The following is a 25973-nucleotide window of genomic DNA, read 5'->3' as shown; positions in this document are numbered from 1 at the left end:
ATTAAGGCCAAGGTCTCCATAAACTGGGTTTCAGGATAGGAGGACAATCCCAGGGATCTGGTTGCTAATGCTCTTACCCAAGTGGTGGGCAAGGGAGCTTATTAAGGGACTGTCGTCCTGCTGTAAACAAACGTTTAGAATCTAAGCAGCAAGAGGTAGTATTGAGGTACAGTAGTCTTCTCTTATCTGCAGAGGATACCTTCCAAGTGGATGCCTGAAACTGTGGATACTACCAAACCCTATATATACTATGTTTTTTCTATACATCCATACATACCTATGGTAAAGCTTAATTTATAAATTAGGCACAGTAAGAGATCAACAAGAATAACTAATAATAAAATATGACAATTATAACAATATACTGTAAGGAAAGTCACTGTAGATCTTAGCAACTTCAGTATAGGATTTTTTTTCTTTCCTTATTGAGAACTTTCCCATTCTTACTTAAAGGAAGCACTTAATGGCTTCTCTTTGGCCTATCCAAATCGCCAGCATTACTACTCTTGCACTTTGGGGCCATTATTAAGTAAAATAAAGGTTACTTGACACAAGCTCTTCAGTACTGCAAGAGTTGATCTGATAAGCAAGATGGCTACTAAGTGACTAAATGGTGGGTAGCATATATATTGTGAATAGCTAGACAAAGGAATGATTCACTTCCCAGGTGGGATGGAGCAGTATGGCACAAGATTTCATCACACTACTCAGGATGGCCTACAACTTAAAATTTACAAATTGTTTACTTCTGGAATTTTCTGTTTAATATTTTCAGACTGTGGTTGATTGTGAATAACTGAAACCATGGAAAGGAAAACTGTGCATAAGCGGGAACTACTGTATATTGTTCAAATGGTAAATTGGACAAGTAGAAGAAGGTACATTATCATGAAAGTGGTGCAGGAAGCCCCACAGCCTCAGCTGAAAGGCAATGGGGCTGTGGCTGCTTATTTAAGGGATTTCCAGAGATGAAATAGATAATTTCGGACTAAGGATCTTGCCCCCTAATAGAGAACACTGGACTGACCCAAAACATTGTAACTTTGAGTGACTGGCAAACAACCACTGTACTTCTCAAACTGAAAGGAAATACATCTCGCTTCCTGGTCTGGAGCTGCTCTCTGCCTCCACTCTCCCTGATTGCTCTCACCACTTCTATCCCAACCTCAGTTTCTTTAAAGGCAAAAATTAGTGGGGATGGGGCCAAAGTTTCCCTGTTTCTAGGAGGAACCAAAAGCCATAAATACTTGGTCGTGTGTACTGGGGAACTTCGGTCAGGTAAGGAACTTGTATGGCTTTGTCGGATATAGGCTACCAAGCCACTATCTTACCCAGTCCTGTTGGGGGCACAGGGCACAGATTCTGCTAATCAATTTTAGTCACGGAAAGAAATCTAACATGACCTTGTGTTAAGGGCTTTTGGGCCAATTCAACATACTATAGTTGCTTCTATATCTATATGTTTAAAAGGAGTTCACTGATTTCGTCCCATAAGGTCCAGAGAGGATCCTCCCAATCATGATGAATTGCATGCAGAAAAGTCCTAGTACCTTTGGGACGCCAGGACTCTAATGACTCCTTTGAACTATAAGTCTCTGTGACTGATGATTTTCCCTTCTGGTGTCCTGTACCTCAAATTCTTCTCTAAGTACTGGACTCATCACCTTCTAGACATGGCTACTTGTACACCTCTTTTAAACAGCTGCTATTAGCTTGCTGCTGGACACTTGTTGAAACTGAATGCCTGATCCACAGAAACCTTCTGGCTCCATGGCCTGATGGTCCTGTTTTGAGGCAGATCAACTTAGGCTTTAATAACTAACAATGTGAGAAAGACCCGAAAAGGTTCACTTATCAAATGGAAATAGTATATTCAAGAACTCAGCCAGTCAGGTAGCAGTGACCTCTTGACTTTACATGAAAAGGTAGCTATCTCTTCGAGGGAAATTTTATCCTCGACCCCACAACTTAAAATAAAGCTGCTGACTCAATAGGGCACTAAATTTGTAGAGGTTCTTTTAAATGCCTGGGCTTGGTTCACTGACAAGTCAAAATATGATGGTTTCCACTGGGCTCCTGTGGCTATCCAGCCTTGGTGCTAGCTATACGGAGCCAAAACTGGGTGTGATCATTCTTATCAGTGGGCCGAACTCATGGCCATTCTTATAACTCTAGCTATGACTCAAGCTGTTGTCAATGGCCTGGGTTTTGATGTGTTCTTTGGAAAGCTACAGACTGGCAGATTAAACACATCCCTCTCTGGGGCTACCAACTATGGAAATAAATTGTGGCTGCTGATTGGAAAGTTTGGGTCACTAACGAATTGAGAATCTATGCTTATTAACTGCTATATTGGTCTTTCTCACTCATAGTTCAAGTCTCAAGTATTCTATGAATCTTCTCCTAACCACTCCATTGATCTCTTCCTCATACAATTCATTGTGTTCTTATGGTTCCTCTGGGTATTTCTTGCTTCAAGGAATCTTATATAAGCTCTGTGAGGGATCATGTTTAAAAGTCTTTGCATCCCCACTCTGCCTACTCTAGCAGTAAATACTGATTGATAGATCCTGTCATATTATTTCACACTTGAGAAAATAGAAGCTTATTTTACTTTACTATGAGATACAGTTATGTGAACTGTTTAAACCAGTGAAGGAATAATAACTACCTTCTGAAATCATGGATATTTAATGCTTTTATAATTTAGTCTTTGTTCCAAGTTTTTACTTTTACATCTACAGAAATATAATATGATTGATTATTGCTCCCTCTTAATCCTGGAAAAACTCCGTGAATATATGAAAAAATAAGAAGGTAGCCTTAAAATAGAATAGTGTTTTCTGCAACATGTTATTTAATATTTGACTTCAGAGGCTCTACCTGAAATGCTCAGATTAAAATACTTATGAAAGGGAAACATTTTTCCTTATCCTCAAAATACAAAATATATTGGTTGCTTTTCAGGAATTAAAATCAAAGCAAAACAGTCTTTTAACTATTTACTGTTTTCAGTGTTAGTAGTTTATTTGTTTTCAGAAAAGAGTGGTATTTGTATTGAAGTTAATTTATAAGTTTAGGCCAAATAAAACTTTTTGTATGTGTATCTTGATCTGTACATTGTTAAATATAATAACCACAAAAATACTATAGATTTACGTTATTGCTTATAATTATGTTTTATTTGATTAAGGAAGGTTTTCAAGATGGAATATGTATATTCAATATATAGGGAGAATACATATATTTAATTTATACATGGAATATATGTGTGTATATATAATTCATAGTTTATAAATACATGTATATATATATGAAGTGACACGTTTTTCCATATTGGAATAAAAAAGAACAATTTTCAATGTACAAAAATTATAAAATTTAGAAATAATACAAAAAACATCCATAATCTACTAACCAGTGACAAACATTACTAACCTTTTGCTCAATTTCTTTCCATGATTGACTTTATACGTCTTAAACTTATATTTTAGAACTTTTCAAACACGTACAAATAGAAAAGTAAAGTTCCATGAACCCGTCACCAACACTCACAGACTATAAACTCACGGCCAATCTCATTTCATCTCTACTCCCACCAACCTTCTTGCTGCCTGTATTATTTTGAAGCAAATCCCAGATTTTATATCGTCATGTATGTATATTTCAGTATTTATCACTAAGAGAGAGGGACTAAAATTTTAAAAAGTAGCCAAAATATCACTATCACTCAAAAAAATTGTGATTTCTTAATGACATCAGGTATCCAACCAATAGCATTTATTTACATTTTTCTGATTGTCTGATTATATTTATTTACTTATTCATTACAATATACTTGTTTAAATTGGGATCCAAAAATACTCTTTAGTTTGTGGTTGGTTGGTATATCTCAAGACCCATTTAATCTTTAGGTTCCCGCTTGCTGTATTTTTATTTTGTTGAATTCATGTTCAATATTGTATGTTTCTATGTTCAATCACATTATCAGTGTCCACTTCATTGCACTGTAAATTTCATAAAATGCTGCTTAACAGAGCAGAGTAGTTCTTTCTTGTTATATCCTCATTAGGTAACTATTCCCTTTTGAGCCGTATAGGCTACTTACAGTTCCAGATTATAGATGATCTTGTGTATTAGCCTCTTTCTGAACTTTGAATTATTTCTTAAAAATTCTAGGTGTGAAACTAAATAGATTTAAGGCTCTTGCAGGCTGGAATAGTAGGTGATCTACTTTCATTCAATAGAAAAAGTTACTTGCTCATGATCTCTGTCGTAAATCTTTCTATGTCTGGTATTAGACATTTATAAGTTTCCCTTATTATTAACGGCTTCTGTTAGTGCAGCACTTTGTAACAACTGATGAACCATTATTGATACATTATGATTAGCTGAAGTACATAGTTTACATTAGGGTTAGCTCTTTGTGTTGGACAGTTTTATGGGTTTTGATAAATGCATGCTGTCACGTACTCACCATTACAGTTTCTTACAGAATAGTTTCACTGCCTTAAAAATGTTCTGTGCTTCACCTATTCACCACGACTCTACCCCCCTGAGACTTTTGCAACCACAGATCTTTTTACTGTCTCTAGTTTTCCCTTTTCCAAAATGTCATATAGTTGAAATCATAAGGTATATAGCCTTTTCAGACTGGCGTCTTTCACTTAGCAATATGTATTTAAGGTTCTTCCAAGTCTTTTCATGGCTTGATAGCTCATTTCTTTTTATTGCTGAGTAATATTCCATTATATGGATGTACCACAGTCTGTCGATCCATTTATTTTCTTAAGTTATATTTTAAAGTGTCTGCTTATATCTTTTGTTTCAAATGACTAATTTCTTTTATAATTAAAAGTATTTTACTGTGTCATTTTTTGTCATTTCTTTCTTTTTCTTTTTGGAATAGAAATTTTATTTTAGGCAATGCTGAGTAAACTTTGAAATTAGATGTTTTTGTAATAAATCCTATTAATATATGCCTGTAGAACTGTTACTGAAAGTTTGGTCTCTGATCCCAATGCCAATCCAAATAAAGAGAACAGAGTCTCCGGGTGAAAAAAGAAAGGCTTTACTTTGCCAGGCAGAGGGAGCAAAGCAAGGGCCAGTGCCCCAAAATTGCTGGCTTCCCATTAAGAAATGGATAGGGGTTTTTATTTGGGGTTTTAGGTAGGGGAGGGGGGTCATGGACTTCTTGGTCAGCATTCTCCCTTTGGCCTGTGTCTGGGGCTGCTTCCTGTGGAGGAGACAAAGGATTTCTCAGATGAATGTCCTTGGCTGTTTATTTCCATGGTGGAAGGTATCTGATTTCAGGAAGCTGAGGAGTTGGGCCTGGGAAACTTTGGTTTCTTGATAGTCTCTGGACATTAGTTTCTCTGTAAAACAACTTCAAGGTCCTGGGATTAGCCACAACTTCAGTGGGAGCCCAGCGTGAGGTCATCTGGACTTGAACAATTTGTAACTTCTATTTGGCTCTATAGCTCAGGGAGTCAGAGGTTAAAGAAACAAACATTTACCTATGAGTGTAACTAAAGACCCAGGGACCTGGGAATGTGTGCCTTTATTTTTAACCCATGTATGCTGGGTTCACTGTAGGGGAAGGAATATCAGGGCTGATAGTAACTGAGAGCTGGTAACAGAACAACCATTTTGGAATAATATAGTGGTTTTGTTTTAAGATATATTATTTCAATTGCTTCCTAACTTTTGTAAATATATATTATAAATTAAAAAATGTTTTGCCAGTTTAAAACATACTCCTTTACGTGCTTTATATGGGGTGAAATTTTGCTTTTCATGTGCTTAGGAGAAGGGAAGTTATAAAGTAAAGTGGCACGTAGATGAACTGTGCTGTATATTCAACCCCCAAAACAGGAGCAAGCCACCACTTCATATTGTCCATTTTTTACCTGGAATCTTTGTTCTTAAATTATCACTTTCTTTCCCTAACAAATTTGTTGACTTTTTCAAACCATCTTTACTGCCTTCCCTTTTGTCTTAGAAGTGCTGGCTCCTTCCTGTGGAAAATATTCCACCTGCCTGAACTCTCACCTAACCTTCTAAATTCTCAGAGACTGTAATCTGCTAATGACCCTCCTTGCTTCTACATATTTCTCATTCCATGTCTACAAACTTTTTCATAGATGAATGAATGAATAATGTCTCCATGATTCCATTCCTGGTTTCTGAGGTGCATGTCATGGTTAGCTCTAAGTACAGATTTCAATAGCTTGGGTTTATGTCCTGGCTCCAATGCTCAGTTAGCTCTACGACAAGGAACAAGTTTTCTAACTTCTCATGGTTTCAGTTTCCTTATCTGAAGATGGGAATAATAATAGGATTGTGTAAGGATTAAATGTGATAATTCATGTAAAGTTCTTAGCACAGTGCATGTTGCATAGCAAATGCTTAAGGGCCATTAGCAATTATTCTTGTTAAATTGATATTTTCCTTGATTTATGAATATGAAATATGATGATACTCTCCCCAGGACCCTGAAGACCTGTTTTTCCTTCCTAATTTTTAGAGAAATTTCTTTCGCTCTCCCTTGCTACTCTCAAAGATACTCTATCCAAGCATCTGAATGCTCCCTCTTCCCCACACACCCCCAACACACAAATGCATACAAACACATACCCTGAATAATGTCATCAACAAACTCAGTCTCTTTGAGAAGTTTTTTTTTAAGTCCTGCATCAATCTCTGAGGCAAGGAAACAGTATATGCCTAATTTCATTCTTTTATACATTTTTCTGTAGCTTTCTACAATGAGTATTTCTTATGTATTCTCTGAAAGCTTAGTATGTTTATGAAAATAAAGAGAACACAGAAATATAGCTTTCCATCATAGATGTCAATAGATGCTTTTGTTATTTTAAAATATTGTAATTATTTCTTTCAATATATTAAAGCTTAACTTTGTCCCTGACAGATGGTTATAAAATGATGAGTGAAAGCATTAGTGATTTAACATATTTAAGCTACCGTGGAAAATTAGCAACTTTGTAAAAATTGAAAAACTCCTTTCCTAATGCGATTTAGGCAAGGATGCAAGGATTTTCACTAAATGATATAAAACAAATTAGAGGAATAAAAACAAAACTCAGGAACAGTAAACACAATCATATTAGAAGATGATTTTCACAATGTTAACTATTTAAAGACTAACCTTTTAACTATATCTATAGTTTTAAAACTAGAACAAATGTTTTTTGATTATCAGCTAAATAACTTGAGGTAGTTATTATTACTATTTAGAATTTGACCAAAGTATTTAGAAAATCACAATTGATATTATATGGTTTTAAAAGTTTAGATTAAAAGTAATTATGAGAAGTTTCAGTAGCATAATAATTCAAGTACTGAATGTACAATAATTTCTTCAGTTTTTCCATCCTATGTAGTTTTTTCTTTCTATATCTACTTGCAAGAAATGCTGGTTTGCTAGTTTAGAAGCACCTAGAATTGAGTAGCAGAGTAAATCAGATGCTTCACTTCAGAGTGAAGAATGCTTTAATTGTTAAGGTAATCATTATTGAGACAATTCTCAAGTGTAAAATCTTTGTTCTGTTTAATTTGGCTGCTGACTTCTTTCTTGTGACTTAGGACCAATTTTGTTTTTCCTTTTCTATGTGTCTCTCTACAGAAAGCTGACCTTGCAGTTGCTCCACTGGCTATTACCTACGTTCGAGAGAAGGTCATCGACTTTTCCAAGCCCTTTATGACACTTGGAATAAGTATTTTGTACCGCAAGCCCAATGGTACAAACCCAGGCGTCTTCTCCTTCCTGAATCCTCTCTCCCCTGATATCTGGATGTATATTCTGCTGGCTTACTTGGGTGTCAGTTGTGTGCTCTTTGTCATAGCCAGGTAACATGCTCACTTTTGTGATTTTTTTGGCAATTGTTACCTCCTTTTTCTAACTAATAATTGTCAAAAGTCACAACCAATTTTACTGTTCTTTTTCTTTATTTCCCATCGGGTGCTGTAGACTAATGAACTATTAGGAGTCACAGAACTTTCTAAAATGTACTATGATGCCTTTTTGGGCAGAAAGCATGCTGGTTGTGTCAGTAAGCTATAAGTGGTGGTAGAGTTCAGAGTCTAAAAGCAGTCCAAATCACTATGATATAAAAATTATTTCCTCATTTTGAAGATTGCTCTTTAACCAGAGAGCAAAATAGTATGTTTTACTAATTTGATTAACAAATCAGTCATAAGAAAAACCAAATGGTAAAATTTAAAAAGCTTTTTTTTTTTTTTTTTAATGAACCAAGGCTAGTTGAAAATAAGCCTTTTAGGGATAAAAAGACTACCATGATTCTCTACATAAAATTTTTCTTTTCTTTCACAGAACAAATATGTCCACACAAAAAACTGCCTTATTTTCATTTACATGTAGCATATATTTCAATCATAGCATCTGAAACTCAAATGCCTAACTGAAAAAATACATAGTTTTATATTTTTATAATGGCCTTTGAAATCTATGATATGGCTCAATCTATTTTGATTTTGCCACTTTACTGTTACTCTGAGCTGGAAATTCATAATCATTTTTCATTTATGCTTACTTCACTATCAAATTTTCAACAGTTAGATCATTTCAATATGATTTAGTTTACCTTTTGCCTTAATTAATAAAATTAAGACTCTGTCTCAGGACTCAGAACTCTATTGTTACTCTAATGACCTTAAAAGCCACATATTCATTATAGTCTTTGCACTTTTTATTCTGTCAGATATCAAAAAGATAACTCTTAATCCAAGATGAATTAGAATTCTACGTATAAATTTTTCATGTTTATAAAAATACTTATAAAGTATAACTATAAACATATTTTTCTCCTATCATCAAAATTAAATATTACATATCTGGGGTTTTTCAATTATGTTACACAGGTTCTTCTGATTATCATTAAGGATATTTGTCCTTCCTTGAACATATTCTTTTTTCAATGAGGTCATGTATGTTTTCCTAGCAGTAAAGCAAGTTTTGTTCATTCAATTAAAAAAGGAGTAAAATCATTTATAGAAGTAGCATAATATTTTTTATATATTTACATTTTTACATATTTATACACAGATGTTTTTGATATATTTACAAATAAATATTCCACAAATGTGTAATTTTCCATCTAATTGGTTCAACATTAACACTTGAGTTCTTCAAACAATTATCATTTGAATTTGGCTGAAAATTTGTATTGGAACCATATAGACATACAGCATTTGTAACTGTATGGTAGATCAAGTTAAAATTTTTATTTGAAGTTTAGAGTTCTTCCCCAAAAATGAGAATTTGGAGTATGAAGTTCATAAACTTTTAGCCCCAGCTTTTTCCATATCTTGTGAAAATAAAACAATCTTCTCATTTTTTAGCATCTGTGGACCAATTACTTTTTTTTGTAGTGACTAACACAAGCCATCCTGTTTTATATGTTCAGGGAAATGAGTTCAAGGATTATAGCTAAATAATTCAATGGTTAGAGAACTCTGCAGCCTGCCCACAGGGCAAACAGAAAAATAAATTCTGCAAAGTATAGAAAAGCCTAAGTATAGAGAAGTTTGCAGGAACACCTGTTCCTTCTTAATCAATTCATGAGAGTTCCTGGGAAGATGATAAACAAGCCTAGAGAAAAGGGTCCTGATACAATTCTGAGGCAATTGTGTGGGCATCAATCAAGCTGAATTATGTCTAATCACAGTTTCTAGGGGATCTTAGAGACTACTGACTTACCTTAAATTCGTTTTAGGAAATTTAGATATTTTTTAATTTTCTGAGCACAAATCTTCTGAAATTAGATTCAAAAGCAAATAGTGAAATATCTGGATTCTTTTCTAGCTTAAAAGTATATTTGCAAATAGAGACATGTGGTATGGATATGCACTTATATAACTTTCAAAATGTTTCTGTAACTCTCACTTTGATAAACCATCAAATAATATAATAATATAGTATCTGTATAGTTATGGTAATCTGTAGTCATTTTGCATAAAAGAAATACATCCATGTCACTCTATTTGAGAACATAAAATGAGCTAGTCTTCCATTATTTTAGTGACTTTAAATTTTGGAATACTCCTGTTATATTTTATCATTAGTTATTAAATGAATGGATTTGAGCATGATTCTATTATAGCATCTTATTCAATGATGTGAAAGATCTCACACAGTTTAAAAAATTGTGTAAAATTTTCATTTATGGACAAGTTAACAGCTATTCTATGTAATAAACAATGTTAGATATCTTATGTTAAGTAATGAATAATATTAACTATTCTTGGTAAAAGAATACCAAATATAAAAATAAATTATTTATGGATTATCTCAGAATATTTTGTTCAATTCTCAATAATGTGATAATCTTGTATAAATACTACCATATTAAAAGAACACACACTAAAAACTCAGATTAACAGAAAATTTCTTGAATAGAGTCCATTTAAATTGTAAACTGAACTCCTAAAGCTAAATTAATAGTATTGAGCTCTTACTGCCACTAAAGTTGGTGATGTGCAAATGCAGATAAAATTTTCAACTTTTAATTATAGAACTTAATTGCTAATTTAAATGGAATCATGATATTTGATATCAATTCAAAATAAATGTAGCATTTTGATTTTACATATGAATAAAGATTATGTCACGTCATGTAGAGATCACTGATGAACTTACGAACATCATTATTGATGGCAAAATAGATATGGCATTTTCTTTATCTTTATGTATATTCTTTGTCTTTATCTCCTTAATGATTACAGAGAAAAGAAAGACAAATTACATTTTAAAAATGCTCAGATATGTGTTTCATTCTCTCTGAAAATCACAGAAACAAAGTTCTAAAATAATACCACTCCAACGACAATATTTATATTTATTAATGTTTGGAAGTTATATCATATTGAATTTTAGGAAGTTATGTAATATATATTTAGGAATGAAAATAAATTTTATCTCAAAATTAAAATTAATAAATGATTTAGGTACAGTCAAAATTTTTATTTGCTATTACTTTACTTTTCTTTTGGTCACCTACTGATATTGTTCCTATTATTATTGTAACAATTAATCTTCCATATCTTTCTAGCGAGCAAGCCACATCTTCACCTTGTTCTCTGTTTCCACTTTAGTTGAATAATTCTGTCAATCACTCATTCAATTAGTCAAATATTTGTTGAACCTCTAGTAAGCACTGGATAATGAGAGTCCCATAAAGTATTAAAAATTAATTTATGACCTTCATCTATTCATTAACTTCTTCAACAAATATCTACTGGCTAGCTATAATGTTCTGAGAATTGTACCATATGCTTAAATCGAAGAACAAAAATGACTGAATACATTCTTTTCATTAATAAACTCATAATCAATGCATTTATCTGACAAATATCTATTGGCTTTGAATGAGTTCACAGAAATACTTCATAGTTATGCTAATTTTTTAAATGAATGCCATGTATTTTAAATATATTTTTCTAAAAACTGGCTAATAACGTATATTTCACTGGAGAGAAATATACAACTATTAAGGAAATAAAACAGTAAGCAGATTGTTAGTTATTAGAATATAAAAACAGGTTATAATTGTTAGAATTTACATTTAACAAAATTGAATTTAAAAGTAGATTGTGTTAGCTTTTTAAAATTTCCCCTCATCCTTATTTTATAAGAAAATAATTTTTTAATAAATATTTAACAAACGCTCTAAAGTTTTTTAACCAGTATTAAGAAAGAGATATATGGTCTTGTTTGTCTGGGTACAGTTTTATAATCTCTTATGGTTATATAATCTCTTGCAAACGCTCGCATTATTGTTTATAGTGTAATGACACAATCAGCATGCTTATCTGAATTAGCTGAGAACTCTTATTTAAGAGTTATTATTAAAAATGAGCCTGAGGCACTGCATTCTAGACACAGAATGGCCTTATCCCAGGTAGGTTTACAATAGCTCTTGCCTGATAGAGGATTAGCAAGAAATCTTGTCCGTGATGGGCTAGTACTTAGTCATATTTGCTCCTAAACCTTTTTCCCTCTTTGTTTATTCTTTTTTTCTTTGACCTAGGTGTATCAGTATAGAGATGGCAGTTAGTCATATAAAAAGTCTGGCTAGGAAACCCACTCTTTACACTAAAAATGAGAGATATTTTTCACCTTGCTTCAAATATTTCCCTTCCTAAAGAAGAAATAGTATTGCTAAAATAAATGCTATTTGTAAAATGAGTCAATTTAAATTCCCATTATATTAGAGAATTTTTAAAATTTTCTTTATTAACTGTAGTTGTCTCCAAGACAACCAGAGCTGTTCTGAAATTCAGCATGCAAATCTTAGTCTAGGGTCCTTAGTAGTTTGGTATACAGAGATGAATAACTAAAAATGAAACTTAAAAGAAGGGAATAATGGTACACACATTTCCCTCCAACAGGATTGATGCTACCTTGATAATTACTCACCTACATATAAGAACTGGCATATTGTATTCTGAGATTGGCATTTTAAAATTAAATACAAATAAACTCTGGAGAAGAAAAGTAACATTATACCAAATTTTGTAGTAAGACTATTATTACGCAGAAATTTCTGAGGTTACTTAAATGAACTAATGTATATGGTCAAATATAGGAAAAAGGAGTAAAAGAAGCCAAGAAATATTGACTACCCAGGCCTTCCTAGCAAGAATAGTAAATTGAAGATTGCTCAATGTGTTAAATACATAATATGTTTTTCTAAGTTAAAAAGAATGTAGGACTTTCTTGTGTATTATTGCATTTAATTACTTTGCATGATTTTTAGGATATTAGAACATTATCTATTGGATTATTGGATTGGGAGGCAAGGGATGTTCTCTCTAGAATCTTCCCAAGGCTTTATTATTAGAGTGACCACCAGGACTGTTTCAACATACGTTTCAACATACGCTCTAATATGGTCTGTGGTCACAAGAGGACAAGGCTATTGCCTTACGGAGAGTCCTCATACCTGTAAAAATATTCTATATTTCTCTTGGGGCTCAGAGTTAAAGATGTTCTAAACATAATGTTTTTGATGGTTTAACAGAGTTTAGGAAACCATGTCCAAAGAGCTTGCATTAACAGCTTTGATCTTGGCTCCTGATTAGTGTGCAATCACTTTTATATTCCTGTCACAGTGATGGGTGACATTTAATGTACAGTGAAGGACAACAATGAATTATTATGCACTTGGAAATGGATTACTGTTTTGGTAGGATGTTTGATGTTAAACTAATCTGCTGTCAAAAAGACTGCTGTCACATTGAAATAAAATGCCAATTTTGTTGTGTGCCTTTGCCACCAACTTGCCCACCTCTTACTAGAAAATCGTTTCAGTTTTACCTTTCCATAATGTAATTTTAGACATATTTTACTTTTACTTTTTAGTCATTTTGTTACTCAAGAAAATTGCCAGGAAGCCTCTGATATTCCTCTTCCTGTTTAGTAATTTTCTTAGAATTTAATGAAACTTTGGGTTGAAACAGTGCTGTTTTGCTAAATATGCCTTTCACACGTATGAAAGTGATTATTCAAATTGGTTATAATAACAAATACCTTAATTATGGACCTAAAAGTTAACATTGATTAAAACTAGATACACTTTCAATCTATGTTTCCATAAGAGATGAGGGTACTTCGACCTTAACAGATTTTTTTTCACAATTGTTATTTGGTAAATCCATTGTAAAATAACTAACTTTATTTTTAATAGTTGTGATAGTGTTCATGGTTACAAAGTAGACATGGAGTCAATAACCGCCCCCCAAAATCTTAGTTTGTACAAGTAGCAGAACCAAACCAATTGAAACTAAGTTGAATCAGTGACTTCTTTTCAGCAGTGGTGAATATGGTAGCTGGACAATTGAGGCAGTCGAGATTTTGACTGGAATTATCTGTATAGGATAAAGAAGAGAATCAATCATCATAAGAGAAAATAAACATGTTTTCCTCTTCTCAACTTTATAATTGTGCTAGACATTTACAAGAATAAAAGATTGGAGAAAGAAATTGAGTAAGACAAAGATAATTTAAATTAAAGTGCTTTTTCGGTAATCTTCTGTAATCAAATGTTTCTTGGTGTTTTCCTTTAAAAATAATTGAGCTTGAGCATCTTTTAGTAATTTCTACAACACTTTTTAAGTTATTTTTTGCCTAAAAATATTTTTTGATTGTTAGGACAAAATTGAGTCTAAGTGCAAGAGCAGAAGTTGGATAGCCTGTTTTTATTTTTCATATCCCATGGATAAATTATTTGCCTGTGTCTTTCCTTGCTTCCATCACCAAATTGAATTCAGAGACTCCTAGAAGCAAAAAAGCTGCCTCTCTGTCTAGTCATTGCAAGTGTATCCACTCAGTAAATGTCTTGGCCAATGAGATTCTGAAAGCTGTGGTCACCCTATGATGATATGTTTCAATTTAGAAGTTCCATGATGTCTAGCTCAGTAAATCACAGGAACTAATTTTAATAAATTACAGTATATAGAGTCACATTAAGAAATTCGAGAATGCTAAAAGCTTGCAGTCGAATGTGTATTAAATGACTGTATTTGCTATGAAAAACTGGAACCTCTGTTCTTAATGAATTCTTTATGGAACATGTAGTTATGTTTTCACACACACACACACACACACACACACACACACACAGACACATCTCCTGATGAGAAGCAGTACTCTTGTAAGAAATTATTTTTTTCTTTGAAAGATTTGGAAAAGGGGTGTAGTGGCTTCCTTGGCAGTTGCCACCGTGTGTCTTACACATTTCTCATTAGCTAATTTAGATTGAAAAACTAATAGGACAAGAACAATATTGTGAATGACTCATTTCTCTTCCTTTCTTTTCTCTTCTTTCCTTCTTTTTTTCCAACCATAAGAAAGAAATTCTTTGAGGTGACTCTTAAGAACCAACAAAATAAAAAGAACCAAGCATTTTTCACCAAGTGATCCACTTATTCTCTTTCATTTTATGGTCTCTAGGTAGCAACTTCTTCCATAGCTGCAAAGTATTGTGAATTGCTTGTAAGACGCCATCTCCCCAGCTTATTTTGTCATATTAATTCTCAAAACAAAACAGCACTTCTGTTTTTCTATAGCCACCAGGAAAATGGTCCCCTTGGATTTTGAGGGGGTTTCTCAATCACCTAAGAAATGTCTTCACAATCCAAAACTATCCCAGGACAGTCAGTGTCTTTTTTTTTTTTTTTTTTTTAATTTAACAGTGTTCTTTATGAAATACTTTAATCTACAATGTCTAGTCAAGAGAGGCCAAAGCTTTTATATGAACATGCACCCTGAAAAAGTGGGGTCTGTGCAGCAAGCCAGTGAAACAAAAATGATGAGGAAAAAAAGAAATGTTCATTAGGGGTTTGTTGTCTTTGTACAATGATTGAGAATACTCTGCTCAAAAAAGGGCAGTTGTCTTGAGAAATGTAGAGAAATAGGTCATTTTTTTTTCTTTAATGGTGGTAAGTGTGACACCTAAATTAGTGACATTTTTACCTGGATAAAGCTGTCCTTTTGCTGTGGATTCTTTGGTATAAGAGTTCTTTCAGATGGATATTTTCCTATGTAGTCTTGTACTGGTCTGGTGGGTCATTGAGAGAGAAAAGGAAGAAAATAATACATATTGCATGTCAACAATAGTCAAGTTATATTTGAGAACCACGAAGAGATTAATTTATTAGCCTGTTTTCAGTGACTATATCTTTTATGGTTTGATTTAAGGAATGAATAGATATACATCATCCCCCCATACCCCTGACAGATGAGATTAGAGACGTTTTCTCTTTGTTTAATGCTATTATTGTTACACTTTTAAATTCTAATTAGGAAGAAGATTGTTCTAATCAAAAGAAAACAGATTTAGAAGGAAACAGAAAACAGACTTAGAAAAGGACCTTGTGTCACTTGACTCTTTTTGACTATCATGTTAAATTCACCTTCCACTTTTTCCTTCTAATATTTTAGAAAAAAAAGACCGCTACCTTTTTTTATGTTTAAAAGAATGCTATATTAAATATTTGTTCTATGTGTTAGCGGTATATTGTTTTATAATAACAGGTGATTACATAAGAGAATCACCTTAATTAGTTACATTTAGGAAGTGTGTCTTCCTCTTTAGATTTGCAAGTAAGAAAAAAAAAATATTTCCAATCACTTGGGCACATAAACGGAAGACATCAGCAAGCCACATATGTGCAGATTTGCTACATAAACTTATTCTCTAGAAATGCTAACTTTCTTCCCCTGAAAATTACTGGCTTAGTAAAATTAGTAAAAGACTTGAACCACGTTGTGAGCTTTCATTGAGACTCAAAATGCTGTTGATATTGTTTTGATTTTTTTTCACAATTCGTGGATGTGGGAGAAATATCATCAGTATTAAATGAAAATGTATGGATGTAATTTTTACTGGTAATTTATAACTTTATTTCTTCATGCTATGTAAAATAATGCACTCTATCCAAATAATTAATGAGTATGAGATATAGTGTCATCAACCAATGTAACTTCATTCATTAGAGCATGTCACAACACCTTAATTGCTATAATTTTTACATTTCATTACATAATTGCATCATTCAAGTTAAATTATTTTCATATCAATCCTGTTGGGCATATATATATATATATATATTTTTAGGAAAAATATTGCTGGTTCAAATAGCAATAGAAATTTCAATATGATATTTGGATAGAAAGAGCTTGATAGCATCTATTTTGTATATAAATAGAACTAGTAAAACAAATGACAACACAAACTATTCTATTTATTTTCTACACCTGTGGCTTTAAATATTTTCAGTTAACCCTTGCATAGTGAAGGACACTATAAAAATGGCACGTTAGCTCTGTGAGAAATATGTTAATTTTATACCTACTTTTGAAATTTTGTTTGGAAGCACAGAATTTAACCCGACAACCTTTATAAACAAAAAACCTATTAATGAGGTAATTATATACATCTCCATTTTAAAACTAATGTAATTCTTTCTATTTTGTCTAATGTACATTGAATTAAAACAGAATTTCAGTTTCAATACCTTGTAACATATATAAAAGGTAATTGCTCCCCACCTCTGGCCTGAATATAACTCATTTTTCTGCTATTCTTTATGAGCGATGTTTAACCCTAAATTAATTATTTTAAAATAGTTTCCATTTTCATATGCCCCTGTCTGACTAGCCCTGAGATGACAAAAAGAGGCAAATAAATTTATAACAGATTTTCCTAATAAATTAATGGACAATATTTGAAGCAAAGGTGAAATTGTAGGGTTTGTATGTTACTGGCATGATAAACCTTATAATCAGAATAGGGCTACAACTGTCATCTAAGTTGGTTCAGAATATGCACCTGAATATTATTTTAACATAATAAAATTAGGTAAGTGTTTCCCTGCTTCCCTTACTATTATTGGTACCGAGAATGGGGGTGCTGGGCGGTGTGTCATTCAGTATCAATTTAGCAATTCTCTAGACTAACTGAAGATATGTTTTGGAAAATTGGTTTTACTAAAGTGACTATACCAAAAAAAAAAAAATTGAAAATAGTGAAAATTTTGCTTGTAGAAAGAGATGCAAAAATGAGATTTACATTCAGGGAAATGGATGTCAATTTCAAAATTTTCATATTACTACTTCGATTTTTAGTTGGGCCTTCAAGTTTTTTTAATTAGGAAGATATTAGATGTAATGTTTAAAGTCCTCCATCTGCCAAAAATTTTGAAATATTTTTGTGAACATGTCTTAATTCAAATATTTTGGTTGAAAACCAAAATAGTGAGTACTTTCCAAACATACTTCAGTTGTTTTAGATACTGGTGCATACACTTAATTTTCAAATATTTTATTGATACATTTGATACAATAGAGTATGATTTCAAAGAAATTTAGTTGGAAGATAAGAAACCCACAGGTCATTAAACCTTGTGAAACTTTTATTAAAATTAATTTTATAGTTAAAAAGTCAATGAGAAAATAAAACCCTGATCTGCCTTGCATGTTTATGATAGCTGGTTTGCTATTTTTGTATAATCCAGATATTTGCATATTAGCTAATCAATTTAAATGTTCACGTGATGCTAGGAAATCAAATGCTACCTTTCCAATGCCAGCTTCGAGTTCTTGTTGATAACATCATCAACTTACAGTGCCCACTTTTAAAAAAGCATAGTCTGTTTCATTTTCCACTATTAGAGACCACATGACCACGTGACTGATCTGAGGCTAGTTTGCCTTGAGCCTTTTAATACTGGACTTAGTGCTTTTAAAATCCTTAGCAAGTGTGCTGCAAGCTAAATCCTTGCTTCTGATCTGTAAGCCTAAGTGAGAATTTTTCCAAATGTAAATTACGCTTAGATTGATTTTAAAATAACTACTTTTTAATGTTTAGTACTTCACTTGCAAACGAATAGCTATTTTGGTGAGAAATTATTGATAGGACAAAACTATGCTTTCGTATGCAGTGTTGATATGTGGGCCATTTTCCTTACTATTCCCAATTTAAAGCCACTCTTAATATAATTGAATTGAACAATTGGGTATAAAAAATGGTATTAGTAGCTATTTAATGAGACTATCTAAAAGCCATCGTATAATTTTAGAAATAGTTTCCAGCTCTAAGTGTAGAGTTATTTTTTTTTATTTTACATTTGTAAAATTGTCTGAATTTTTTGGCAACCAAAATAATACTTTTCCTTCAGAAATCTTAAAATGAATCTATAGATGATTATAATAAAGACTTTTTTATCCCATGACAATAAAAACAATCGTAGCTAGTTTAAAACCGAAGTGAGTTGTGGTATACAATTATAACTTAATCTTATTCAAAAAAACACTTCTTGGGCTAAAAATAGGTCACAAGGATCTGAAATCAGCCTGTTATTAAAATTAATTTCCTACATCAAATATAAATTTTAAATGGGAATCAGCATGAAGTCTTACATTTTGAAGACATTATTTATTGTTTCTAGTTATCCACTTGTAGCTGATGGTGATACTTATTCTTCCTTAAGATTCTATTTTTAATAAAAATTGATTATAATTTAAATTCATCGTTAACAAATTGCAAATCAATGGAACTGATCATTGTTACCATCTCATTAAGCCTTTCCAATCCATTTGGATCTACTAAATAATATGTTCAATAGCATATTATTGTAGCATTCATATATAGTTAATCCTTGAACTTCACTCCGCAAATCTGATGACTTTCTGGTACTAAAGCTATCAATTAAACAGTGCCAAGCTTAATTAATGAACAATGTAAGGCGTAAAAATTTAACATAAACGATATATATCGTTCAGTGGTGTGATGGTAACTGGCCATGGTAAGGAGAGAGACTTTGATTATAGTAATTTCCAGTTTTGGGGGTATAAATACTACCACTATGGCCAATATCAGGCTACCAACGGAGTCTCAGTGAATGCAGAGTTGGGAAGATAGGTGCAAAACTGGCTCTCACAAGCCAGTCCGAGCCGGCTCCAGCATACTGGTAATATATAACATATTCAAGTGAAGGGAAAACTGTAGGTCATAAAAGTGAAGAGCAGGTAGTGCAGGTGGAGTGTGTTTATACAGATACGCAGGGCGAAGCAGAAGGCTGTGTGGAATATAATAGCAAGGTTGTTGAGCTCTGGGAAGAAAAGTAAAGAGCTGAGTTTTTATTAATACAATTAGAACCTTTCAAGTAATTCCAAACTTAAAGTAAATTCCAATTTATCCTTTTGCTCATTAAAATAATTTGATATCTAAACAATTAGCATAAGTTTTTGAAGTTAACGGCGTGTTAAAATATCTATGGAAAAGAGAAAATACACCAATGAAAACTTCAGCTGTATGACAGTCTCACGAATGAGTCATCGTGGATGCTTAAGCTTTCTAAATTATGGAGATTTTATCTTTAAATAGAAAACTTTAACTTTTTCCGTGGAAAATTTTTAACCATGAAATGGTCTTCCTTGCTTATAATTTTTAATCAAAATTTCTAGGATCATTCAGTAACAGTATTATAAGCGTCAATTTATGTCCTCCAAAAGTTTAGGAATAGGTTCAGAGTCTACATTAGTGGGAATAGGTTCACATGTAGGTAATAAGAAACCTGATAAAACAGTTACTTTAATAAATAGGAGGATTATTGTTCTTATCGGGTCTTAAGTTACACAGGGCAAGGTTGAAACAGCTGCTGAAAGGTGATATCAAGGAACTTGGCACCTTCTATCTATAAGCTACTTATTCTTAGACTGAGACTTCCATCCTCATGATTGCAAGATGGTCACTGCAACTCCAGGCATTGTATCTGTGTCCCAGGAAGGAAGAAGGGAGAAAGGAATAGGGCAGAAGACAAAAGACATTGTCTTTTAATTCAGAAAGGAAGTTCTTCTTCTATCTGCATCTTACTGGCTAGGATTAATTTACTTGTATATTCCTAGCTGCAGAAGAGGCTGCCAACAGGAGTTTCTTTTATCTGGGCACAATGCCACCTCATTCTTTTGTAAGAAAGAAAATGTTATTGGGTATGTAGTTGGCTGTGTCTGCCACAGGGCTTATTAAATCGTGAAGTAATGTTTGGCCACACATGAAATTCTCTCAAATTTCTCATTTCAAGTATCCATTTCTGAAGTTTTCTTTCTCATCTGTTATCAGGGTGCCTGTCTCTAGGCGGCCTGACTACTGCCTTACTCTTTGTTGTTTTAACCTGGCATTCTCTTTAAAACAAGTTAATGAAGGTTGTTTAAAAATATATGAAAAGCAAATGTAAATATTTCATATTTTAGAGATCTTTTGTGCTTTCTTTCTGGGCCTGGCCTATATTCTTGAGACATGAATTTACAAAATTAGTTTTGTGAAAGAGTATGAATTATTACTCTGATATTATCTTAAATGATACTATCAAAATAGAAGTTTTCAATGCTATAGAAAATAACTCTGGTTTAGTTTTGATGTGAAATATTCGAATGCATCAACACTTTCCCTAACTTTTCTAAAGCAATGAAGAAGTTGGAGGGAAAAAAAATTGTTAAATGTGGTAGGCTCCATAATACTCATAGAATATAAATGTGTCATAGCATAGTATTGGGTAGCTTTTATGAAACATCAGGTGCTAAGGTGTTTCTAGGGGAAAAAAATGAACTCAAGAATGTTCTATGATCAAATAAGGTCAGGAGAACTACATAGTAGAATCCTCCTCTTGGAGACTTACTATTAACAAATTAAAGGCTCTGAAAAGTCTTGCAATAAAGAAATCTGATTACGTTAAACTCAACATTTTCCAAACAGTTTTGGCCATGGGACTTTTTTCTTCAGTTAGTTTCCATATTATTTCTTATTATAAGTTCTCTATTAATAACCAATTAATTAATCTGCTGAATCAAAGGTGTAAAGCATTGTTTTAATGTATAAGTTCATCCAGATTTTTTGTTTTCATCATACACACTCCATATAGATTAAATCCCTGTAACAAGACTGATTTAGGATCTATGCTCCTGCTTCCTCATAAAGTTTTTTAAAATATTTATTTATTTGTTTTATTGCAGTAACATTGGATTATAACATTCTATAGCTTTCAGATGGACATTGTAATATGTTTCAAATTCTGTGTAGATTACATCCTGTTCACCACACAAAAACTAATTATAGTCCATCCCCTGACATGTGAGCCTGATCACCCCTTTTGCCCTCCCCCTCCTCCCTTCCCCTATGGTAACCATCCATCCAATCTCTGTTGCTGTGTGTTTGTTTGTCGTTGTTTTTATCTTCTATTTACTCATGAAATTTTATTGGTGTTCATTTTGCTAATGTACATGGAAAGATAAGATTCCATCATATCTCTTTAAATGGCAGTTTATGACTTAACCGTACTTGTATAAATGAACTAACATTTAAGACTTTTAAAAAATTATCGTATATAGTTGCTTTAACTTTTAATATTCTTTCCAAAAGTAAAATAACAAAAGTGGAAAATTTAATTATGGAATTTTAAAAATCTACCTCCATTTAAAAATAAATGTTCTTAGGACAGTTCATTATTACTTACTTTTGAACTTGGTTAGACAAATCAAGTTTGGCTATTAAATTATCAGAAAGACACTCACTGAATATTTAAGAAAACATTTCCCTACATGCATTAGAAGTTATAAAAATAATTAGATAATTGGTAAAAACAAAAAACTTTCTTTTGAAATAATGATAAACCTAGCAAACAAGCTTTGTTTTTCATACTGGGAAATTATAATTTGAGAGCAGGCATATAGCTTAAATAAATTACAGTTTTGTTAATCATATTACCTTATGTGTTAAAGGGGGAAGTGTTTTACAAAATAGTTGATAATTTATTTTGTTTATTGCAAGGATGAAATTATCTATTTTCATATAAATGATCAGCACTCTAGGCAGATGAACTATGTAGATTTTAATTTGAGACAATTTTGAAGCTACGTATTTTTATGAGGTTGTAATGTTTTCTGCTAGAGTTTTGTTTGTCTAGCTTATCATCCACACTCTATAAACAGGGGTGAAGGAGGTCGCTGTATTTTAAATCTCATTTACATATTAGACATCAAATGATAATTATTAATGTTCTGGTTTGAGATGGAAAAAAGGTACCATAAGTGCAAAAAGCCATGCAATAAGTAGTGAATTCAGCAGACATGTGAGTCTAGGGTGTCTAAAACTCAGCTCTAGTGATATTAAAGTGGCCTGTCTAGGGACAACCAGCAATTTTTATCTACATGCCTCTGGTTTGCTCATCTTATGCAGGTTGGACAGGTAGCAATTTGAAAGGCTCATCTTAAAATGAATGCAATTATCAAAGGATTATATGGTCCATCCTGCAAGGCAATCACTCATTTTAATCTTTTGTTTGCAGCCTTCTAGTTCCTCTTATACACTCTCATTTATAGTTAATGGAAAGTGTTATAGCTTAGGTCTTAGCCTATTTCAAATAAAACATGCTGTTAGATAAAAGCTTCATAAATGGCAGCTACTCTTCTCAATTTTAGACCAAGTGTTGTTTATTTGTTTCTTAGAATCAATGAAGGTATACCATTTATGTATTTTGTGATCATAAGATGGTATATACCCAAAATATTAAGTCTCTGATCATAATTTATAGTAAGATTGAGATGATATAAATTCAGATTGGATCATAAATAATAATACACTGTGATTATTTTGTTCAGTGACCTTTTCATTGTCTCAAAATTATTCCAGCTAGATCTGTCAATCTTTTCTCTCTCTTTGTCTCTCTCTCTGCGTCTCCCTCTGCTTTCTCTCTCCAGCCATCAATTTATCAATAAGTGTTGGCCATATAAATCACAATATGAAAAATATATTTCTTTATATATTCCCCACTGATAATTCTTAATATATATTTATTTGAGATAACTTGCCAATGACTATACTTCAACTATTGCAGAAATTAAAAGGTAGAACTTTTATTTTTTAAGTCTGATTAAATGAAAAAGTGTTGCATAAGCAGTCATAGTCTTGTTCATGAACATTCTGGGGGATAAAAATGATTTTTACTATAAAATATAGCACCAAGAAACAATAATCTGATATCCTTCACTCAAATATGAAAACCCATTTGGAAATTCCATTGTGTAATAAAAGATATACAAAATTTATTTTAAGTATCCAATTTGTTGAGAGGAGCTACAATTTTTCTTTTCATTTTTAACCTGAGTATTTTAAGGGAATTTTGTGTGAAAAGGTTTCCTACAAATGCTTTAACTCTTTTAAATTTCAATCATAAATCCAGATCTTGGGTATAGTATATATGTGTGGTATTTTTAAAACCTTAGGATGAAGACTATAAACACCAGAGATTAAAATCCATTTACCCCCAAATTGTTGAGTACCCACTCTTTGCAGAATACTGACTGTGCAATGTGGAAAAATACAAACTTAATATGTGTTCAGCCTAAATGGGAAGATTTAAAATTCAATGTTGTAACAGAACAAAAGTATTTTGGAAGGTCCCAGATATATGGAGATTAGTCTATCCAGGGACAGCATTCTAAAAGGCATGAAGGGTCAGGCAGTGTTACAAAAGGGCACAAAATCTACGTGATAGGCTCAAATATTCAGAAAAGAATGACTGGCATTTTTAATGTTAAGCATTGCCTATAGAAGATGTCATTTAATTGATATGTTTGTCTATAATGTATCTATACTAGTTATATGCCAGACTACAACAAACAGCGATTCCATCGTAGTTTCTGGCTCTATTAACCACCTGTTACCTACCTGAGATTTGATTTACTGGCTTAACAAATATTAGGGAATATTAGTCCACAGTAGTGGTAGCACAGCAAACAGCAACACACTGGTTTGTTTTTTTTAAAGATTTTATTTTTTTCCTTTTTCTCCCCAAAGCCCCCTAGTACATAGTTGTATATTCTTTGTTGTGGGTTCTTCTAGTTGTGGCATGTGGGATGCCGCCTCAACGTGGTTTGATGACCAGTGCTATGTTCGCGCCCAGGATTCAAACTGACGAAACACTGGGCCGCCTGCAGCGGAGCGCATGAACTTAACCACTTGGCCACAGGGCCAGCCCCAACATATTGGTTTTGATTGTTATTTTTTCTCATTTATTATTTTAGGAACCAAGCACTTGCATACTCATCAAGTTATGAATAAAGACACAAAGCATTATGAACAAAACAACAAAATAATTATCTACAAAGATTGTAAGAAATTGCCAGAAATTTGCAGTCTAAAGCAATGAGATTATTAGATACAGCTCTGAAAATCATCTGGATATCATGTTTTGAAAGCAGAAGTATAAATAAATGTAGCAACTTTATAAAAATATTAAGGAATATAATTCACTTATATAATATTTAAATAAGACATTGGGACACACATATGTTATTTTACAATACCAAGTTCTACAGACACTTTTAAATATAATAAATTAGATTAATGGAATGACAGCAATTGTCTGTGTCATTTAAATGCATTAAGACATTGAGGAAAACTGAATTACATGTTTAAAAACAATAAAAGTACAAACACCATTTCAAATAAAATAACCATCTATAAAGTTCTAAGTCTGTGACTGAAAAACAGAATTTTAACATATAATCAATGGAAACCCATGCCATAAATGAAGAAACTGAAGTCTAAAGAAATTAAGTGACTTGACAGAGGTCCCATATTTAATCACAGACCTGGAGCCAGAGTACAAACAGCACTCAGGGCACCATGGCATTAAGGCAAAGTTCAGCCACCCATTGACAGAACTCTTTCACAATTATAATTAAAGTTCGAAGTTTAAAGTCTCAAACTTGCAGGACGTTAAGAAGTGGTATAGCGGGCTGGCCTGGTGGCACAGCAGATAAGTTCGCAGTTCCGATTCTCAGCGGCCTGGGGTTTGCTGGTTTGGATCCTGGTTCAGACATGGCACTGCTTGGCAAAAGCCCTGCTGTGGCAGGCGTCCCATGTATAAAGCAGAGGAAGATGGGCACGGATGTTAGCTCAGGGCCAGTCTTCCTCAGCAAAAAGAGGAGGATTGGCAGTAGTTACCTCACGGCTAATCTTCCTCAAAAAAAGAAAAATAAAAAAAGAAGTGGTATAGCTAGCAATTTGTTTTGCACTTTTTAATAGGACTCTATTTCCTGATAATATTTAATATTTTGGATATTGGGTTATTACATTTTGATCTCTTTTTTTCTCTTCCTGGAAGCCCTTAAGATGTTTCTAATCTTTAAGACAAGACTGTGGCATAAATTTAGAGTTCTAGCAGCTACATAGTTTTAGGCAATATGCTACATTTTAGTTTGTCGCTTAGTCCCTCATTATTTTTTAGGCCATTAAATACATCCTAATCTCATGTGCATCTTCCATTGTACTTAGAGCCATTGAATTTTTCCTTTCCTCCTCTCGCCACCAGTGCGATAAGGTACACCTTCTTTGTCATCTTTTTAATTTAGAGTGCACGTTTCTGGATTT

At 32.8% G+C, this 25973-nt stretch overlaps 1 protein-coding gene across 2 annotated transcripts in view; it reads left to right on the top strand.

Annotated features, from left to right (window-relative positions):
- Positions 1 to 25973, top strand: part of GRIK2 (glutamate ionotropic receptor kainate type subunit 2) — a 610822-nt gene that overhangs the window by 445239 nt on the left and 139610 nt on the right. For both annotated transcript variants that reach the window (XM_046676126.1, XM_046676127.1), the window contains exon 11: positions 7646 to 7869. In XM_046676126.1, the coding sequence (XP_046532082.1) occupies positions 7646 to 7869 (224 nt within the window). The remainder of the gene's footprint in view (positions 1 to 7645; positions 7870 to 25973) is intronic.

The sequence above is a fragment of the Equus quagga genome, chromosome 11 (genome assembly GCF_021613505.1).
Source record: "Equus quagga isolate Etosha38 chromosome 11, UCLA_HA_Equagga_1.0, whole genome shotgun sequence".
NCBI classification, from domain to species: Eukaryota; Metazoa; Chordata; class Mammalia; order Perissodactyla; family Equidae; genus Equus; species Equus quagga.
Note: the sequence above shows the minus strand (reverse complement) of the source record. Positions and strands in the feature narration are given on the sequence as shown.